The following is an 18,777-nucleotide window of genomic DNA, read 5'->3' on the forward strand; positions in this document are numbered from 1 at the left end:
CATGAAGAACTTAATCAAATCATTCTTGTATTAACTTTGTTTCTGACCACAGTGTATCTTCTAGAAAGACATCCAGCTAGGACCTGACGACATCAGGAGACAGACAATCCAAGACTGCCTTTGGTCATTTGCTTCAATGATTAATCACCCTGACTGTTATAAGTTTGTTTCCAAATTGAATTTCCTGCAGCTTCAGCTTCTAGCTGCTGCATCTTGTTATGACTTTCTCAGCTGGATTAAAAAGCCTTTTAAAACCTGATGTTTCTTTCTCATGCACTACATGTGCACTCTAATCATATCACTACTTAATCTTATTTCTGATCAAATAAACAGATTGAACCTCTTAAGCCTCTGCTTTAACCTGTCCGGGCAGGAATTTACCCCTCCTTCAGCATTGCTTTCTCTCCTCAATGGCTGGCATGAAGAGAGCACTTACTGGGCTTGGAAAAGCAGGACCCTCCAATCTGCTGTTTTAAGCTTGAGGACATTGGGCTTCTTCTCATAGTCTGTTGCCTTGGATGCCAGTGCATGGTGCACACTAACCGCGTTCTTCAGATCCTCCTCCGACAAAGCCTTTTCTGGCTTATATTCATCCTGCAGGAGTTAACAGGGGGAAAATGGCATCTTATTTCTGCACGTGCTACTCCTTTTTCCTCAACCTAGGGAAAAACCCTGTTCCACAGTTCACAAATAGCAATAAGGTATATGAACCGAATGCAACCTGACTTGAGCACTTGTGGTTTCTACTACCTTTAACACGTTTTCCTTTTTCTTTTTTGGTTTTTTTTTTTTTTTTCAATCTCTTTCTAAGGAAGAGAAGTAGTTTTGCTACCTGCTTGAAAGAAAGAGAGGTAAACAGGAAGTATCTGACTATCAAAACAGTTGTGGACTACCTGTCTTCATTTCAGGAATCCTTCATAACCAGCTCCCACCTCCACTGCTCAGCTACTTGGGTTCTCAGCCTCCACTGCTTGATTTTAATTCTTCTCAAACAATACTTTGTATATATACAACAACTTTGTATTTTCTCCTAGGCAGCCCTTACACACTGAAGAAGCCTCTTTATCAGTCTGCACAAAGCAAATATAGCAAACTCCCTTAAATCTCTCTACTCAGAGTCCACAAATGGCAAGCATAGCCCTGTCCAGGGTTTTTGACACAGTAACAGTACCACTCCTAGCACCAAAAGACAAAAATGGGACTCAAACTTCTCTTGTGTTGCAAGCATCAGCCTGGAAGCAGTCTTTGATCTCCTGAGTGACAGAAGCTATATAAAGGCACAACCTCGGTCTAACCACAAGTTCTGTGTGAAGCTCTCATGACTATAAATGGCTTGGGAAAGCCAGGAGCTTTTTCAAGGAAAAGTCATCCGCCAGCAGTGCTGCGTCACTTTGTTTCTGAAGGACAAGCCAAAGCAGTCTGTAATTGACTCCATTTCTCCCTCTTAGTACATCACAGACATCAGTCTCACCTGAAACACACACCGATGTGACAACTGCAAAACAGAGGAATAACTCCCTGCAGGCATAATAACTACTGATCCTCCACTTGAACACAAGTTACAAGATGAGGTTTAGGAGGAAACAGAGTGCAGGACACAGGGCGTGTATGAGGATAGCAGTAGCTTCAACAGCCAGGGAGGCACCTGCCCTGAAGAGGAGCTGGTTAAGGTGCATAAATTCGTTTACAGGGCTTCTCTGGTAGCACACAGAACAGGACTGCAGCCAGAGGTTTCCACACTGCTGCCAAAGGTATCTGTGCTTTTGGACAAGACGGGCTGGGGCTCTCCAGGACGAGTTTCAGTGGATGGGGCATCACCAACTGTGGTGACCACCTCTCAAGAGGCAGGACAAAGCATCCTGCTCCTCTGCCATGCCTCATCCTTCCTGACAGAGCTCCAGCTAGTGCAGGCCCAGAACTTGCCACTGCTGCTCAGACATTTCACATGAGGAGATGCAGCTATCCAGCAGTCCTGCCCCAGCACCACCTCCACCCAGGGCCAGACAATGGCAAAACACAACACAGGTCTGGTAAGCCCAGCAGAAAGACAGAGCGCTACTGCACAGGTGACCAAAGGGTAGCCTTCAACCTAAACATCTGCAACATGAGGGGTTTTCAAGGGCTGGCAGTGGGCAAAGCCAAGTGTCCTTCCTCTCCCATAGCTTGAGACTCTGCAGGATTTGGAGGAATGTCTCTATCATGACGGATTTCATCTATGCCCGCTTAGGGCATTCCCCAAACCTTCTTCAAGAAAGATCTGAGAATCCAGACTCTAGCCAAAAGACAATCACTGGAGGAGATTGTCCAAAGTTGGGCATATCTCCATCCTGAAGATGGAAGAGACAAGGCCCCAGGTCAAGCCCCTGTCTTTATGGGTTCAAAAGCTAATTTATTTCGTGGTAGTTTTGGGGGAAATGACTGGCTCCACTGTCCAGGGAGACTGGGAAAACTTCAGAGCCAGGAAGTGAACTCAGACAGGCCTCAGGAATATGATATTCTGTCTTTCCTCAAGTTACTGCCTAGAGACAGTGTCAGCTATCACCTAGCCTGTTGCTACCCTGCTTCCTCTGCGACTTGCATCCAGTGTCCACAATCTGCTCTGGTGTCTAAACTGTTCCAGAAAAACACCACATTTGGGCAGCCCCAGAAGCAATCCTGGCTGAGAACCCCTTCTTTCCGACAGACAGTGCTCCCGATAATCCTTCCTAATCCCACTAGATCAGTTAGCTGAAATCTACCTTGACAGCTGGGGCTCTGCCAGCTTCTCCAAGGGCGCTGATCAGCATACCAGAAATGTCTCCATGTCATTGGCCAGTCTCAGAGCAAGCTATTAAGAACATGAATGTGCTGTCAAAATTCCTTCTCTAAAGCCTTCAACTCTTTACGACTGGTGGGGAATGCTATGGCAGCAGGAACATCCGTTTTTCTCCTGTGCCACCAAGCACGTGCTGGTGTCAGCATGGAGGCTGAGCTGAAATGGAAGGCAGCTCTCTAAAGTTAGACCAAGACAGTGGCAAGAAATATATACAGAGCCAGAAAGGAATTGTGGCCGCTCTGTCAACTGAAGGCTGATGTGAGTGCTGCACACAATGGAATGGCATGCTGAATTCATCTTTCTCAAACTCCTGGAGAATGACTTTCCCATATCCTGCTGACCCACAGTCAGCATGTTTCTAAATCCATTTTTGATAGACCAGAGAATGACATTTGTCTTTTTATCAGTCAGTGTACCGTGGGTGGATTTCTCCACTCAGCTGCATGTGACAGCTGCAAAATTCTCTTTCAGAAAGTCTCGTCACCGAACACGTTACATCATTCTGGCCTTTCTCTATTTTTATTTTTATTTTTTTAATTTTTAACAGAGGAAATTTGAGAAAAGCTATATAAAAATACCCAGAAGCCTGTAACATTATGAAGTCACACATCTAAGAGAAAAGATGTCGTGAATCTCACAGAAGAGCCCGAACAAAACACGAAGGTTCCTGTCCAGCACTTCTCGCCCAGAAGCAATTTCTAGCAAGGAAGCGAGGTCAGCCTCATGTCCTCTTCTTGTAAACCTCTCTTCTGTATGCACATCACATCCCATGCCAGTCTAGAGAACAGACATTCTGTCAAGCTCCTACTTTGCAATTTCCTGTTGCTATGAACAGAGGGCAGGAAATTAACCTTGGCCTGAGGATTCCCAGAGACAGGGATAACATCCTAAACATGTCAGACTTTTCATTTTATGTAATACTGCGCAGACACGTTTAGTTGGCTAATTGTGAATGCTTCCACTGAGCCCCTCCGGTGCCCTCTGGGCTCACTAATCCACAAACCATCTCTCTTAAAGCACTCATTTGAAAACAAAACAATATGCAGCACAGGAATTAGCAATGGAATAATTCCAGTGGGAAAGATAAACAATAAAAAATGTGGGCATGGAGACAGGACTGCCCAGGAAAACTCCCCAGTGATTCTCCAGTGACCACCATTTACAAAACACTCTCATACATGGACTTTTGACAGCAAAACAAGGAGAACCGGAATGTAAACAGAATGACAGCAGAATTGGGATCACACTGCCCACTGGGGGAATCACAGCTGCTACAAACAATTAATATTTATATTACAGTAGTGTCTTGAGGGAAAAGCTGAGTTACAGATAAACAGAGAAAGCAATACTGCAGAGGTGTGTACATGTGTTTATGTGTAGAGAGCACCTGAACAATGAGATTTCTCTCTGTCTTGCTTGAATAGCACTCAGTGCAATGAAACCACCATCACAGACGTTATCTCCACAAATATACAGAGAGCGAGAGAGAGGAAAAATGTGTGTGTGCATGTGAATGCACCCTAGCCTACAGCACTCTTTAATCAAGAGACAAGACTACTGCCAGAGCTATGCACTTCCACAAAGAAATCAAGCTGTTCTAAAATACTCCCGAACCTTCTAGAATTACTATAATTTACATTAAAAAATGTACATTACGAAAGGAAACAACAGATCAGAAACTTTTACTATAACCACTTGGCCTAGCTCTTATTTTAAAACCCTGGCACCCTCACCTCAGCTCCCTAACAGAGCAAAGTCTATTTAAGTGCTGAGGCAAAGCCCTGGTGGACCTTCTGGAGCTGAAGAGAAACCAGAGGCTTTTTCACAGCTGCAGCATGTGGCTGAGCAGGGTTCAGAGGCACCCTGGGGAGGCTCACACCTGACCACTCCTGGAATGAGTTACTTCCCATCGCACCCTTCTGTCAACCTTTGACAGCACCTAAGTAAAATCCTTGCTTGTCAGTGTGCTACAGCAAGATGGTTTCAGCGCAAATGTCTTCCCAGATCAAGTGGGAGAACGTGGCTTTGCAGAGTACTGCCCTGTAATCACAGAATTCAAGTGCTTCGACAAGTGCAAAACACACAAATAACAAACAAATAAGAACAAGAACTCCAACAATGCATTTCATTCCACAAAGATGCAGTCATATGTGAAATTACTCTCTTGCTCTTCAAAGCATGGAGAGTGAGAGTGGGGAGGGCAGTATTCTGTGGAAAATTTGCATGCTACATCAGCATCTCAATATTTTGTTAAACAGAAAGCATTTTAAACTAATATGCCAGTGAGACTCATAATAATATCTAATTAAGACTCTAAAACAGACAGTATCCTCAGTTCTTACCCTTGAAAGCTTATTAATCCCTCCTTAAACATCAAATAAGAAATTAATTAATGTATTACAAACAAGGAGCCTTTTTACTGCTTAGGGAACCATGCAGTCTTTTCGGGTGAACACTAAAGGTGACTTATTTGAGAAACTGAAGCAGGGGACTTCATTTCGCCCAGGAAATGGCAAGTACAAAGGTCACTTTAGTAAAACCTGAACCTGCTGCCAGTAAGAGGACTTGGGATTCAGCAGACTTGGTTCTAGTCTCCTGCACTGGCTTTGAGCATATCACATCCATCTTTCAGCCCAAATCTTCCATCCTGACTGCAGACTGTTTTCTCTGTTCCAGGATTTCAGCCCTCTCAAAAAGGTACTGCACCCAGAGCGTCCAGCTTGCAAACCTCGTGCTGTAATAATTTGATCCAAACCACTCTCTTTCTTCTCAGAGAATAGTCAGGTTGGTTGCAATGAAACCAACAACTTCAGAAAGCCACAGCAAGGGAGGAGGAAATGTACTTGCAGAATGCAGTTGCACTCCTGACAGCTGCAAAACGTGGTGGAAATGTAAAACAGCTTTCGAAGAAGCATGCTTCTGCAATACAGAGCAGTCTGGACAAGCAGCACCTATTCCATGAATATTTCATCTACACTGGGGGGCAAAAAGCCTTAGCAACCTACTTAGCTGCTACGATTTATTTGATTTTGACAGCTCTCAGTCATATGTTGCATTTTATGTTCCAACAGTATAGTTAAAAATGTACTGTAATAAATTTAAGCTTGTGACAAAAGGCTTGGAGGGTTTCATTTGACTTTTTTTTTTTTTTTAGACTTCTTGCTGTCAGGAAGCACATTTTGTTAGAAACCAGTCTCTTCTTGCTTTGGCAAAAAAAAAAATAGTATCCTTTTATCCTTCAGTTTTGCAATGGAACAGAAGCTGCAGATTCCTACCAAGGCCAAGCTGTTGTTCAATTGCTTTGCAGCTGGTCTTGCAGGCACTGCAGTGAAGTATACTATGAAAAGGTGAGAAAGGAGGACAACCTTACAGAAGGGGAAGTCATACATATGAAATGCAAAGTTAAAAGCACCCTAGAGGAATCTGTGCAAGACACACAGAGATGAGGCTGCCTTTGCTGGTGAAGCTGTCTATTTTTTTCAGCCGCGAGAGACAGCAACGGGACAGCAATGGAACAGATAGGGTGCACATGTGGATGGGACAGTGGAACTGCACTTGAAACTGTGAAAAGGGAGAGGGTGTCAACGAAAGGATTCATGCCTGAATGTGTGTGTAAACAGGGTGCAGGGTAGAGAGATCAGCTACGCTGTGAGTTGGAGAGAAAGGAGCCTGGAGGTAGGTTGAGAGAGTGGAGAGGATGCCTGCTGCTTTATCCCTCTTTAATTAGTTTTCAAAAGACAGTGATTTCCCCTACCTTCTGCAAGTACAGGACGGTTCCCTTCAACACAGCATAAAAGGTTTTCCAGCCTCGCTTTCCCCGGGGAGCTGCAAAGAAAACAAATGAAAACCCATTTAACTCAGATCCATTTTTACACTTTTTCTAGGCAACAGGAAAGCTACATTAGTCCTGTGTTAAACCTCCTTTGTACTATCCTTTTCAAAGGACAATGCAACTTAGCACAGTGCCTGCACATACCTGCTGTGAGAGAGAGTAATACAACAACCCTGACAACAGCCCTGGACTGGATCAGAAAGGGAACAACAGCACTGCAGAAAGAAGGCCACAGAGATCCAGTCTTTGTGTACTTGCAGGTAGGCAAACACTGCCCCTACACAGCTAGGTCTGAGTGCTGCACTGTGGTACTTTTCAGAAAGAAACACTCTTTCTCCATGTCACAGTAGGCTGGCTGGCACTGCTCAGGACCTACAGGACACTGCTCAGAAAGCAGTGTCTCTCAAGAGCATCCTTTGCCTTACTGGTGCTGCACACCCAAGTTGGGATTTAGAAAGGAGAAGGGTGCCAAACAGAATCGTAAGGGAAAATACCCCACCCCTCAAGAAACCTAAAGTCAGTTACAGGTTGAAGAACATAACAGAGACAACATATCCAGCCCATGATTTCCTAGAAACAAACAGTAGGGGAAAAAAATTTCATCATGAAAGCTGAAGGATCTGGTTTGAAATTCAGCCACAACAGAGGGAGAGAAGAAGGCACAGCTGTATGGTCACAGTGCCAGAGACCAGAAGCCTGCAGCTAAGCTCTCTCTCCACCAAGCACACACCAGCATCCAGATATATACACACCACTGCCCTTACACTGAAACTAATAACCCGTGCACAACTGAAGTGTGATACTCAGAAAGGCATCCCACTCTGATCTGAAGAAAGCAAGTGATGATGAAGAGGTTACAGGTCCCTTGCTCCAGAGGTTAATCATTCTCATTTTGTATAACAGACCTTATTTCTAATTGCCATTTGCTCAGCTCAGCTTCCAGGCATAGGCCCCTCTTACATTCCTCTCCTCTAAGTGCCTAAGTGCTTTAGCCCTCAGTACTCCTTTCCTGAGAAAAACATACAAGCATTCTAGTACATCACTTCCTTAAAAATCCTGCACAAGCTGATCTCTGCCCTCCAACAGCTCTATTAGGAAATGGAATATGAAAAGGTCTAACTAACTTTAAAAAAAAATTTTTGTTTTGTTTTATTTGCCACTAGAAAGCCAGGATGCAACTTTTTTGAGAGCTTCACGACAATGAGACAGACCTCTGAGTTGTACAAGAGCTTCTGAAAACATGGCCTTAAATTACATTACTCATAAAAGGGTTATGCCCAAAATGAGCAGTTCTGATACCTATAATTAAAGAAATCATTTAATAAAGGCAACCAGATACAATTACTTATTAAGGTTAAATAAGCAGACGTTTAATAAAGAGGAATCTATTCAGAGCATCCAGTCATCACAAAGAATGAGGTCAGTTTGATTTTGACATGTCTGTCTGGATTTAGTTGTCCAGCTGTCAGCTTCCATCTTGAAAACGCTGACCTCCAACTGTACCCTCTAAAATATACTAGCAAAACATGGGAACACCAAAGAGCTTTGCCTAGCTAGGAGAGACGGGCAGCTACAGGAAACCCATCACAAAGCCAGAATTTGTCTTCAGGATTTAGCCCAACAATGTGAACCATGAGCAGGCAATCATCAACCATTATCAGGGAAAATACAGATGCTCTGAGTAACCATGTTGCTTCCAATACCAATAGAAAACAAATGAAGACACTCAAGGAACAAAACACACACAGGTGAATCAGAGGCCCTCGTTAATTAGTGCACCACCAAACAGAAGTACTAAAAGAAGGAAAGAGGATAATTAAAGTAAGAGATGCAGCAGGATTATTACAAGAAAGGGGCAGAGAGGAACTGCATGGTAAAAAGCTGGCTGCTGCCAAAAGCTGCTGCACTTCATTGGGTGTCTGACCCAAGGCTGGGAAGGCAGGGAAGGGAATGGTTACAGGATCTTCCAAGTAGAGGTAAAGAACTGCCCTCCTTTAAAGACAGACCCAGAAGGGAGGGGAGATTTGGAACAAACCGGTGTCACGTAAGGAAACAGAGAATTACCAAATTACTGTGGAACAGCTACTGTAATTCACTTGAAATTGTTTTCCCTTCTGTAAACCACAATATTAATTTTCTTTTAGCGCAAAAAATTCACATTGCTTTGCTGTATCACATTACTTATTACGCTCATGCATTAGAGCTGCTGCAAATGGGACTAAGCATTGTAAATCCTGGCCTAACAGTGAGAGTGTGATAATTCAATTGCTGTGTTGTTTGTTATTGCTTCAATTTCCCCTAATGAAGCAGCAGCACTATTTGCCTTGAGAAGCACATGGGCTCATTGATAAGCAGCACTGTGTAGACATAATAAGAAAATAACACGTTAAGAGTGAAAAATACTCACTTTTCTTTCCGTCCATATCAGCATGGATTTTCCGAGCCAGAAATCCAGTTTTATACACAGCAGCATTGGGGTCATGAGGGATGTCCAGGAATGGGTTATTTGAGTTGCCAATTCGACTGACAGCCTTTGTCTGGCTCCCATTATCCTTTTCATCTGTACCATCGGAGTGAGACTTTTTTTTCTCCTCTTCATCCCTTAAAAAGCAGTGAAAATTAAGCATAAACTATGGACTGACCACCAAAGTTTCATTTCAGCAATTCTTGAATGCTCCTTGTCAAAACATACCTCCCTCTTTATAGGGGGCCTTTTTTATGGAAAAGCCTAAATACATGTTATATGAATGTAGTTGTATTATAGCAAAGCTTCAGGTCACTTTCTTCACCAGCACAGGACACAGAAGCCAGATTTTCAATAAAGCCCAAGTTTCCATAACAGTCTCAAAAGATAAGACTTCAAGAGTGTTCTGTGTACTCCCACATCACCTATTTTTAATTCCACTTATCTGAGTGCTAAAATGGGAAATATTTGCCTGCTGGGCTCTCCTGAAAATTCTCCAATTTCTTCATGAGTTCATATGTAGATGAAAAGAATTAGATTACTGCAGATCACTGTGGCTTACCCATTAACTTAGTATATGAAATACAGACTCTACCTCTTTTTCTTTATTTTTCTCTACAGACTAGCGTAAAAGTAGTAATTTAAAAATAACAACTACTCTAGGTGAACTACATTATCTGTATTTTGGAAACAAAATGCTGCTCAAAATGTTACTTACGAGGGCAATGTATTCAACATAGCTCTTGGGGACAATAATGCACCAAGTTACAGGCACCACCTGACTAATAAATGCCTTTTTGCTCGTCACAGGCAAAGGCTAAAAAGGACTCGACAACACAGAAAACAAAGGGTGTCAATCACAGGAGTAGGACAATGGTTTTTAGAGAACAGGCCACTGAACATAGGTGGATGGTGTATCTGGAGGAACCACAGCTAGTGTCAGATTACAGAGCAGCCCTTCTTCCTCCTGAGTCCTTTGAAGTCCACGTACCAATTTACTAGGAAATGTGTATCGGGGAGGATGAAGGCTGTAATTGGAAAGTCATGGCAGCAATGCTTCTCCTAAGACCAGTATCTGATTGAAAAAAATATTATTATCATTTGAGCATAATGGTGGCTCATACTGACAACCTACTGGGGGTGGGCTTCAGGCTGCTGTATCTCACTGGACCTGGAAGATTAGCAGAGAGAGCAAACTCGGGCAGACCTTCCAACCACATGTACATGTTCAAAGGCACGTATTAAATGAGGATTAGCAAGGCATATGTTGATCCAGAAGCTCCTTTAGGAACACTCTGCTACCATGTCTACTTATGGGAATGACCATTCAAAGAAATGTCCTCTGAGAACTGCAGGCTAGAGGAACAATCTTTGTTATTCTGAACTCTGCTGAAATGGAGGCTCAGGGGAGACCCCATTACTCTCTACAACTTCCTGAAGTCAGGCTGTAGCAAGGTGGGGCTCAGCCTCTTCTCCCAGGCAACTAGCAACAGGACAGCAGGACATCACCTCAAGCAGCACCAGGGGAGGTTCAGGTTGGACATCAGGAGGAATTTTTTCATTGAAAGGGTGGTTAAGCATTGGAATGGACTGCCCAGGAAACTGGTGGAGTCACCATCCCTGGAGGTGTTCAAGAAATGACTGGACATGGCACCTACTGCTATGGTCTAGCTGACAAGGTGGTGTTCGGTCAAAAGTTTGACTTGATCTTAGAGGTCTTTTCTGAACTAGATGATTCCAAATGAAATGATTCTATGATTCTATGAAATGGTCTTCTGGGGAATAATTTAGCCTGAGGGGATAAAAGTACATTAGACCGGACAATAAGGAAACCAAATCCAGAAACACAGAGGCTGTATCAGTGAACTCCACAGTACCAGGGTATGTTCCCAAGCATTTGACTTTGATCACCTCATATTAATTTATCCTTGGCATAGTCTCAGCCCAGCATACTCCCAGACACCACTCAGGAATCAGCACGATCAAGGACCACCCTAAGAAGGACCATCCTAACAGGCAGGGTGGAAACAAGTGTCTCCTTTCAGAGGATACAACTTTTCAACAGTGTGGATACAGATGCTACACACTGACATTTGTCCCCAGAGTCACACAAAGGTGCTAGACACTTGATTTAATTGTAGAGATATAGTCAAGGAGGTGCACCATAACTTCATGGTGTTGTCTTGCAAGGTCTCCTGATTAAGGCGAGCAAAACTTTCACTGGAAAACCTGATTCCTGCAAGGGAGAGTAGTCCTTGCATCTTTTAGCCTATTGATGTGTGCTCGCCCACTCCAGAACAGAAAGTTCTGCAAAACTTTTCACTGGTCAAAGCAGTAAAGGACTTCTTCATGCACGCTTTGGTTGAAGCCCTCTCCCAATTAAAAAAGTGTAGGCATTTCTGACAATTTTGTTTGCCCCCACCCTTCCTGTGTCTACTACACTCACAAGCTGCCGGTAAACCTGAATCATCATGTGACATGTGTTTCTTAGATGTATGTCCATTTCAGGAGCAAATTCTCTCAACACAAGTCTGTGGCACTTAATCCAGACTAAAATCTCTCAAAGGGCATAAGTACTCAGGCTGATTTGTCACACAGAAGTGCCTTGTGAATTCTGGGATCTCAGCCAAGGACACAGTGGATTTCTCCTTGTCAGCAGAGACCTACTGCAGTAAAAGGCTTAACATTTTTTTGGAATAAGCTCTCTCCTTTGAGCTATGGGAGAGAATTACTGTATAGTGGTCAACTGTCCTGTGGGAATACACCAATGCCCTTAATCAAGCAGCCCCAGGTGGTGTAATGAGCAACCCTGGACAATCCTGGACACCACTAAGTGCTGGGAGCAGTGCTCTTAAACTCAGCACCTCTGGGGCAGCTAATAAAACATGAATTCTTCAAAATGCAAGGCGGACAAAGACAAAGTAGCATCTGTTGTCAAGACTGCTGGTAGCACTGAACAAACCTTTAATTGGTCCTTTGATCTACCATGAAAATGGGACATCCTTGAGACTCAGAAGATTTAGGCATTTCTGAGAGTTGTGTACTCTGACAACATGCATGAGGTCAAGATGCGCAAGTCAGTCTGCAATGACTAGAGGAGCTAGAGAGGCAGGAAGGACTCATTACAAACTAGAAATGTATGAAACCCAGAGGATCTGGGATTCATTTTTTCAAATACTCCATGTTGGTTCAGTGGTCAGGCATAAGAAGAATGCAGGACGATTGGGAGGACTGTCAAAATAGCAAAAAAGTTCAGCTATTAGCCTATGCTCAGGTGTCCTCCAAAGTTGGCTGAGTAGGTAAATCCTGGATACTCTTTACCAAGGATGTAACAATTCGAGCTTACTGCTCACAAGCCTTTAGGGTACACTTTCAAGGAAGAACTGAGAAAATTCAGCAGGCCTCTGGGTACATGAACCTGAAAACTGATCTTTGTTGGAAACCCTGGCCTGTGGGGGATCTGCCTACCTCCCCACCCTCAGATGCCTCTCACCAACCATTCAAGCCCCGTAACATCCCCAGCGTGAGGGCAAGAGTCAGTGGGGTGGGGTCTCTGTGCAGGTATGTTCAGACTCACGGATGGGATGTAGTATCACACAGGCATAGCTCAGGTCCTTTTTAAGGGCAGGACCAGTGCCTCTCCTTTCTATTTCATATAGAAACTAGCATAATCCTGCTGCCTTTGGCAAAAAAAAAAACACGATGGGTCCAACACACCTTTCAGTAGCCAAACATCATCATGAAGGTCCACTTAGGTTTGCAGAAGTCTTAAGAGATTTTCTGCCTTTGATCAGCAGAGGAAGATCATTCCTGGCTCTGGGTCTGGAATCAATTCCTCTGGTGACCCCTTTGTGATGACTGGAAGGGGTTGATAGCTGTGAAACCTCTTGCAGGTCCCACTTTCTATCCACAGGAAATGGGACCTACAGTGTCTCTGTTCTGCAGGGTACCGGGGACAAGAAAATACCTCAATACTCTGCTTATGGCACATGGTATTTGCAAAGTGTCCCAAAACAAGGAGCTTCAGTTCCACCTCCCTAGGCCTGTCTCTTTGGAAAAGGACCTGCAGACAGAGCAGCAACCAGCACTCTGGCTGCCCATGAGAACCAGCAGACCAAAGCTAGGATCTGCTTGCTCTATCACTCCAAGTCAGAGCATTGAAACAGCAATGTTTTCCTTTCCAAACACATGATTGCTGACAAGTAGAAAGAGTTTGCCTCTTATTCTTAAACACACAGATTTTAAAAACTTAAAAATCCAGACACTGCCATTCCAGTGAAAAAATATATTTTTTGCCTCTCCCCAGAAAGACCCTATGCAAGGAAGTCCCATTTTTGTATTTTGGGAGAAAAGCACCATCCAGTTCTCTCAGTAAGAAAAATATTACTGTATTCTCTGTGGTCTGATTTGAGGGTCTGCCTTGGAAAACCTTGGAGTCACTATGCCAGAAAGATGGAGTCAAGCCCTTAATTTTTTAAAAGCTGCTTTGTCTCTGCATTTGTTCAAATATCAAACTGACATGCTGTGGCAAAAGGTTGGGTTCATTAATTTAAAAATTTTAATTGAAAAGCAATTCAGATTTGTAACATATGCATCTGTGGAATTGATAGCATCTGTATCAGGAAAGTGACTTGAAAGAAGTTTTGGCAATTTGGAGGGAAGAAAGGAGACCAGAGTGATTACCACCTGCCCCCCCACTAAAGCAAAAAAAGAAGCTGCAAACAGGAAACATCCTCGAACTTGGGAGACAAAGAGTTAATTACAATGGGGAGAAGTTTCTCAGTTTGACCTAGAAAAAGGTGAGCTTCAGCACAGATGTCTTTATAACCACCTTGATCTCAGCATCACAGTTTGATTTGGCAGTGTCCCTTTTCCACTATCACTATCTCAATGACCTGCTTTGTTTTGGCTGAAAGGAGATAATTTTTCACTGTAGTCCAGAAAAACAAAAAAGAATACACCATGTCCATGTCTAAACTTCTCTGGAAAAAAACCTTTATCATCAACTAGCTAAAAATCAAGTAATTCTCCTGAAAACTATACTGTTCTGCTGTGAGAAATCTTTTGGGATACAGCTGGCTCAAATGCAGCCATTTGGCTTTAGCAATTTTGTAAGCAGTGCTTTGGGATTTTGTATGTTAATTCTAGATCACCTATTTTAAGATGATGATTTTATTATTCCTATCACCTTCAACAGGAAACAGACATAGTATTACAAACAATGGAGAACAGTAGTGTTCACCACCACATTTCCATGTAAACATCATGCAGACAGAACATATTTAGCTCTGGCATCTTTATAATCAAATTGATTTTTCTCTTCCAGCTTAAAGATGATAATGCTCAGTGTGAAAGCAAAAGGATGAGAAACATCTACAAAACTTGGGATACAGTATTATGGACAATGAGACTGAAGGGATGTTAGGAGGCTGGCCAATCCATCTCTAAGGCTGGATCCACTCTTCCTAACCCATTCCAGACAGAATAACCAGTTCACAAAAACCTCAGATGAAAGCACTTCTGTAGCTCATCCGGGCAAACCTGTGCCCTGGTTTAAAAGGCTTATTGCTAGTAAGCTTCTCTAAAGGTCGATCCCAAACTTCCCTTGCTTCAAATTTAAGCCCATCCACAATGGACGTGAAGAATAATTCGCACCTTTGGGACGTGCAGTGCGGAGTAGAAGTGTGCTTTCACCAGTTCAGGGTAAATTCCAGGTCAGATCTCTTTATTTTACAGATCATGGTATGTGATTCACTTTTAACTTTCTGGAGAACTCGAGCCTGGCACTACTGCAGAAAAAGAATAGTAATACAGTGCTCTCTTCAGAGCTGTACTTGTGCTTTCCTGTTCATAAAGGGTAAATGAATACTCCTATTGAAAGTCCCTGAAGCACATCTGCTAAGGTGCCACTTTTCTTGACTACAAAATTGGAGTCAATGGTAGCCTTTTCTTTGCATGGGCTTTGTATCAGACTATAATTCTACTGGAAATGCAGAGCAAAGCATTTAGGATGATGACACGCCTAGCTCACAACTAGTAAGATAAGAATCAAGGTAGCAATCTTTCCCCCTCTTCTGTATCACCATTACCCTCCCCTGCCTATGGACTTATTGATAGCCACTAATCCACCAAATAATATATTTCCAGAGCAGCTCTTACACCTGTGTTTAGCTTGTAAGAGTCTTAGATCCTCAAAGGGATTCTGGCTGGAGGAAAGGCATTCCTTCAAAATGCCAGCATTGCAAGGGAGTTTATACTGGGTTTTGCAGACTTATCTTCACCTCTGACTTACCTCTCACTTCTTCCCCTGGCAAGTGCATCAGGGAAGCAAAAGAATAATCTTTGGAAGGGAGAGTGGACCTTCCTCAATCCCATCACAGCAAAACTGACCATGTTTCCTTCCTATTCAGGTCACAACAGCAGAGCAAGAGAGTTATGTGCCTCCTCCCTCTAGCTCAGGCAACAATAGGGCTCCTTGGGGTTATTACTTTACACCAATTACATCCCTCTGTAAAAGTGAGGAGAAACATTTTCACACTCCCTCTTTCAGCTAGTACTCTCAGCTCTAGAGGTAAAGGCACAGTCTCTTTGACCATGCCCAGAATGACTTTTGTTTCTCATCATGGAAAGTAATTGTCACATTAGTCCCAGCCATCTGTCAGTCTCAGAAAGGAACAGACAACTGGCCTCTTTGAGCATTCCACTGAGAGAAGGTGACTTTATACCTACCCAAAGTCTTATTTAAGGAAGAGTCTGAATTCTTCCTCTTCCAGCCTGCTTGCAATTTTCCCCCAAATAAGGGACATGGACTAGACTACGTAAATGCCAAAGCAGTTACCACCTATACAAGAGAAAGCGATCTCATAAATCACCTTGACTGAAGTTCATGGGACCAGAGCCAGTCATGAGCCAGTTCCCACCTGGAGGCTGCCCAAGCGTATTAGACACGGTATGGTTTCCTGGCAAGAGCTGGAGGAAAATTCTGACATCAAGAAAGTCACACAATGGATTCTGTTGGGTCTAAAGTACCTGTGACAGGGTCTGGCAAACAGCTCTGATGTGACATGGAAGATTCACACGGCGTGTTCCAGGTCCAAGACACAGTCTGGGAAAATGTCTCCCACCATGATTTTTATGATGCTCATCAGAGACGGCACTTTTTGCTGATTCCCCTTAGCAGCACACCTTCTTTACTATTCTGACATTGCCTAACAAACATCTGAACTGGGACTGCAATCCCGGTTGGAACCAGCAGCCCTTTTTAAGCAAGGCCGCACACCTTGACAAGAAACTCATTTGCAGATCATGAACTTAAAACAAGGAAGAGTGGAAGCCAATTGGCCTGCAAGACCTATGGCAGTTGCTAGGACTTCTAGCACAAAAGGTGCAGCAGCATGCACTCTAAACATATATTATTCCCAAGAAGGTGAGGTTTCAGATATGTAAATACGTGCAGGGAAATATTTTGTACAGGCAAAATAGATAGAAAACAGCATTCTTCTATTTTACACCAAAATCTGCAAGTGGCAAGATCTAAAGGAGACCCTTCTACTGTTTGCTGGCATAACTAGACCACATGAAACCTGAGGGAATGTCACACAGGGAAATGTCAATTTAACACAATCTGAAATAGAAGCTTTTGCTTGTCTGCAGTATTTCCACAGTTAACAAGTGTTCACCTGTCAAAAGCAGGTAAGGATTAGGGGTGATATCAGACTTTGTCCAATTTATCATCTTTCATATTAGGCTGTTGTCAAGTTATCCATAGTTAATCAGGAGACAAACCAAGACAATAAACCAACAGCAGGAAACTCAATCCAAGACGTGTGTTTCTATTCAGTGGTTCTGACACAATGTACAGAAAGATAAAGGGAGAAGTCAACTTCTGTTTTATTTATGCAGTCATAGAACAACAGAGGATTTAATTTCTCTCTTTTCAGGCTGAAGTTTCCTACTAAATGAAATGTCCTCTTTCCTTACAAATGTAGTTGGCTCCTATCATTAACAACTCCCCTTGCTGGAGAAACAGATGAGGCTGAATTGCCAGGTCATTCATTACCAGAAAATCAAACTCATTATGTACACTGGCTATCTTCTACAGGCTTTGGAGCCCACACAGATGGTGTCATAGGAGGTATAAACAGATTACTATACAGCTACTATTTTTAAACTCCTAATTTCTACACAGTATACTTACACTGCCCATTCCAGCTTCTCATTCTTGATTGAATTGTAGAGGGCCTGCAAAGGGAGAGAAATGAGATGGAATTATTGCTTGACCCTTATCACACATGAATACATTGAGGAAATATACACATATGTTGAGGAAAGGTACCCAACTAATATCAGCAAGCAAGCTGCCTCTGACCAAGAAAGTACCATATCTGCTCACAGGAATGCAAAAATGTAGAGCAGAAATCTCACCTACGGAAAATATCCTAAATGCACGTTTTGAGAGTACAGTCATTTCCTCAAGCAGGTTTTTGGGGTTCGTGGTCTGTGCCTTCTTAAAATAGGAGAATCACAGAATGGCCTGGGTTGGAAAGGACCCTAAAGATCATCTACTTCCAACAGCCCTCCCATGGACAGAGAGACCTTTCACCAGACCAAGTTGCTCAGAGCTCCATCCAACCTGGCCTTGAACACTTCCAGGGATGGGGCATCCACAATTTCTTTGGGTAATCTGTTCCAGTGCCTCACTAACCTCACAGTAACGAATTTTTTCCTAATATCTAATCTAAACATACTCTCAGTTCGAAGCCATTCCCCCTTATCCTGTCACTACATGCTCCTGTAAAAAGTACTTGCTCCCTTCAGGTACTGGAAGGCTGCAATTAGGTCACCCCAGAGCCTTTTCTTTTCCAGGCTGAACAATCCCAGTTCTCTCAGCCTTTCCTCATAGGAGAGGTGATCCATCCCTCTCCTCATCTTGCTGGCCCTCCTCTGGACTTGCTCCAACAGGTCCATGTCCTTCCTGTGCTGAGGGCCCCAGAGCTGGATGCAGTGCTCCAGATGGGGACTCAGCAAAGCAGAGGGGCAGAATCCCCTCCCTTGCCCTGCTGGCCACACTGCTTTTGATGCAGCCCAGGACACAATTGGCTTTCTGGGCTGTGAGTGCCCATTGCTGGGTCATGTCCAGTCTCTCACCCACCAGCACCCCCAGGTCCTTCTCAGCAGGGCTGCTCTCAATCTGTTCATCCCCAGCCTGTGCTGATACTGGGGGTTGCCCTGACTCAGGTGCAGCACTGTGAACTTGGTCTTTTTAAACCTCATGAAATTCCTATGGCCCCACTTCTTGAACTTGTTCAGGTCCCTCTGGATGGCATCCCGTGCTTCTGGTGTGTCAACTGCATCAGTCAGCTTGGTGTCATCTGCAAATCTGCTGAGGCTCCACTCAGTCCCTTTGTCTATGTCATTAATGAAGACATTATACCACTGGTGCCAATACGGACCCCTGAGGGAAACCACTTGTCACTGATGTCCATTGGAACTCAAGAAACATTGACCACCACACTCCAGATGTGATCGTCCAATCACTTTCATATCCAACAGTCCTTGAAATTCAAGGTTCAACTTAATTTCTGACACTCAGTGAGACCTTTCTGTCATTTACTTTAATGGGGGTCAAGATTTCACCACATCGACTTGCCTGTGAAAACCTGCTAA

The 18,777-nt window shown here is 43.5% G+C and overlaps 1 protein-coding gene across 6 annotated transcripts in view; it reads right to left on the bottom strand.

Annotated features, from left to right (window-relative positions):
* Positions 1-18,777, bottom strand: part of PSD3 (pleckstrin and Sec7 domain containing 3) — a 110,217-nt gene that overhangs the window by 13,629 nt on the left and 77,811 nt on the right. For all 6 annotated transcript variants that reach the window (XM_017822468.1, XM_017822470.1, XM_017822469.1 and 3 more), the window contains 4 exons: positions 17,309-17,352; positions 9,055-9,248; positions 6,570-6,640; positions 437-594 (listed from right to left, as the gene is read on the bottom strand). In XM_017822468.1, coding sequence (XP_017677957.1) covers positions 437-594; positions 6,570-6,640; positions 9,055-9,248; positions 17,309-17,352 — 467 coding nt within the window. The remainder of the gene's footprint in view (positions 1-436; positions 595-6,569; positions 6,641-9,054; positions 9,249-17,308; positions 17,353-18,777) is intronic.

This window comes from Lepidothrix coronata, unplaced genomic scaffold (assembly GCF_001604755.1).
Source record: "Lepidothrix coronata isolate B3197 unplaced genomic scaffold, Lepidothrix_coronata-1.0 Scaffold98, whole genome shotgun sequence".
NCBI lineage: Eukaryota > Metazoa > Chordata > Aves > Passeriformes > Pipridae > Lepidothrix > Lepidothrix coronata.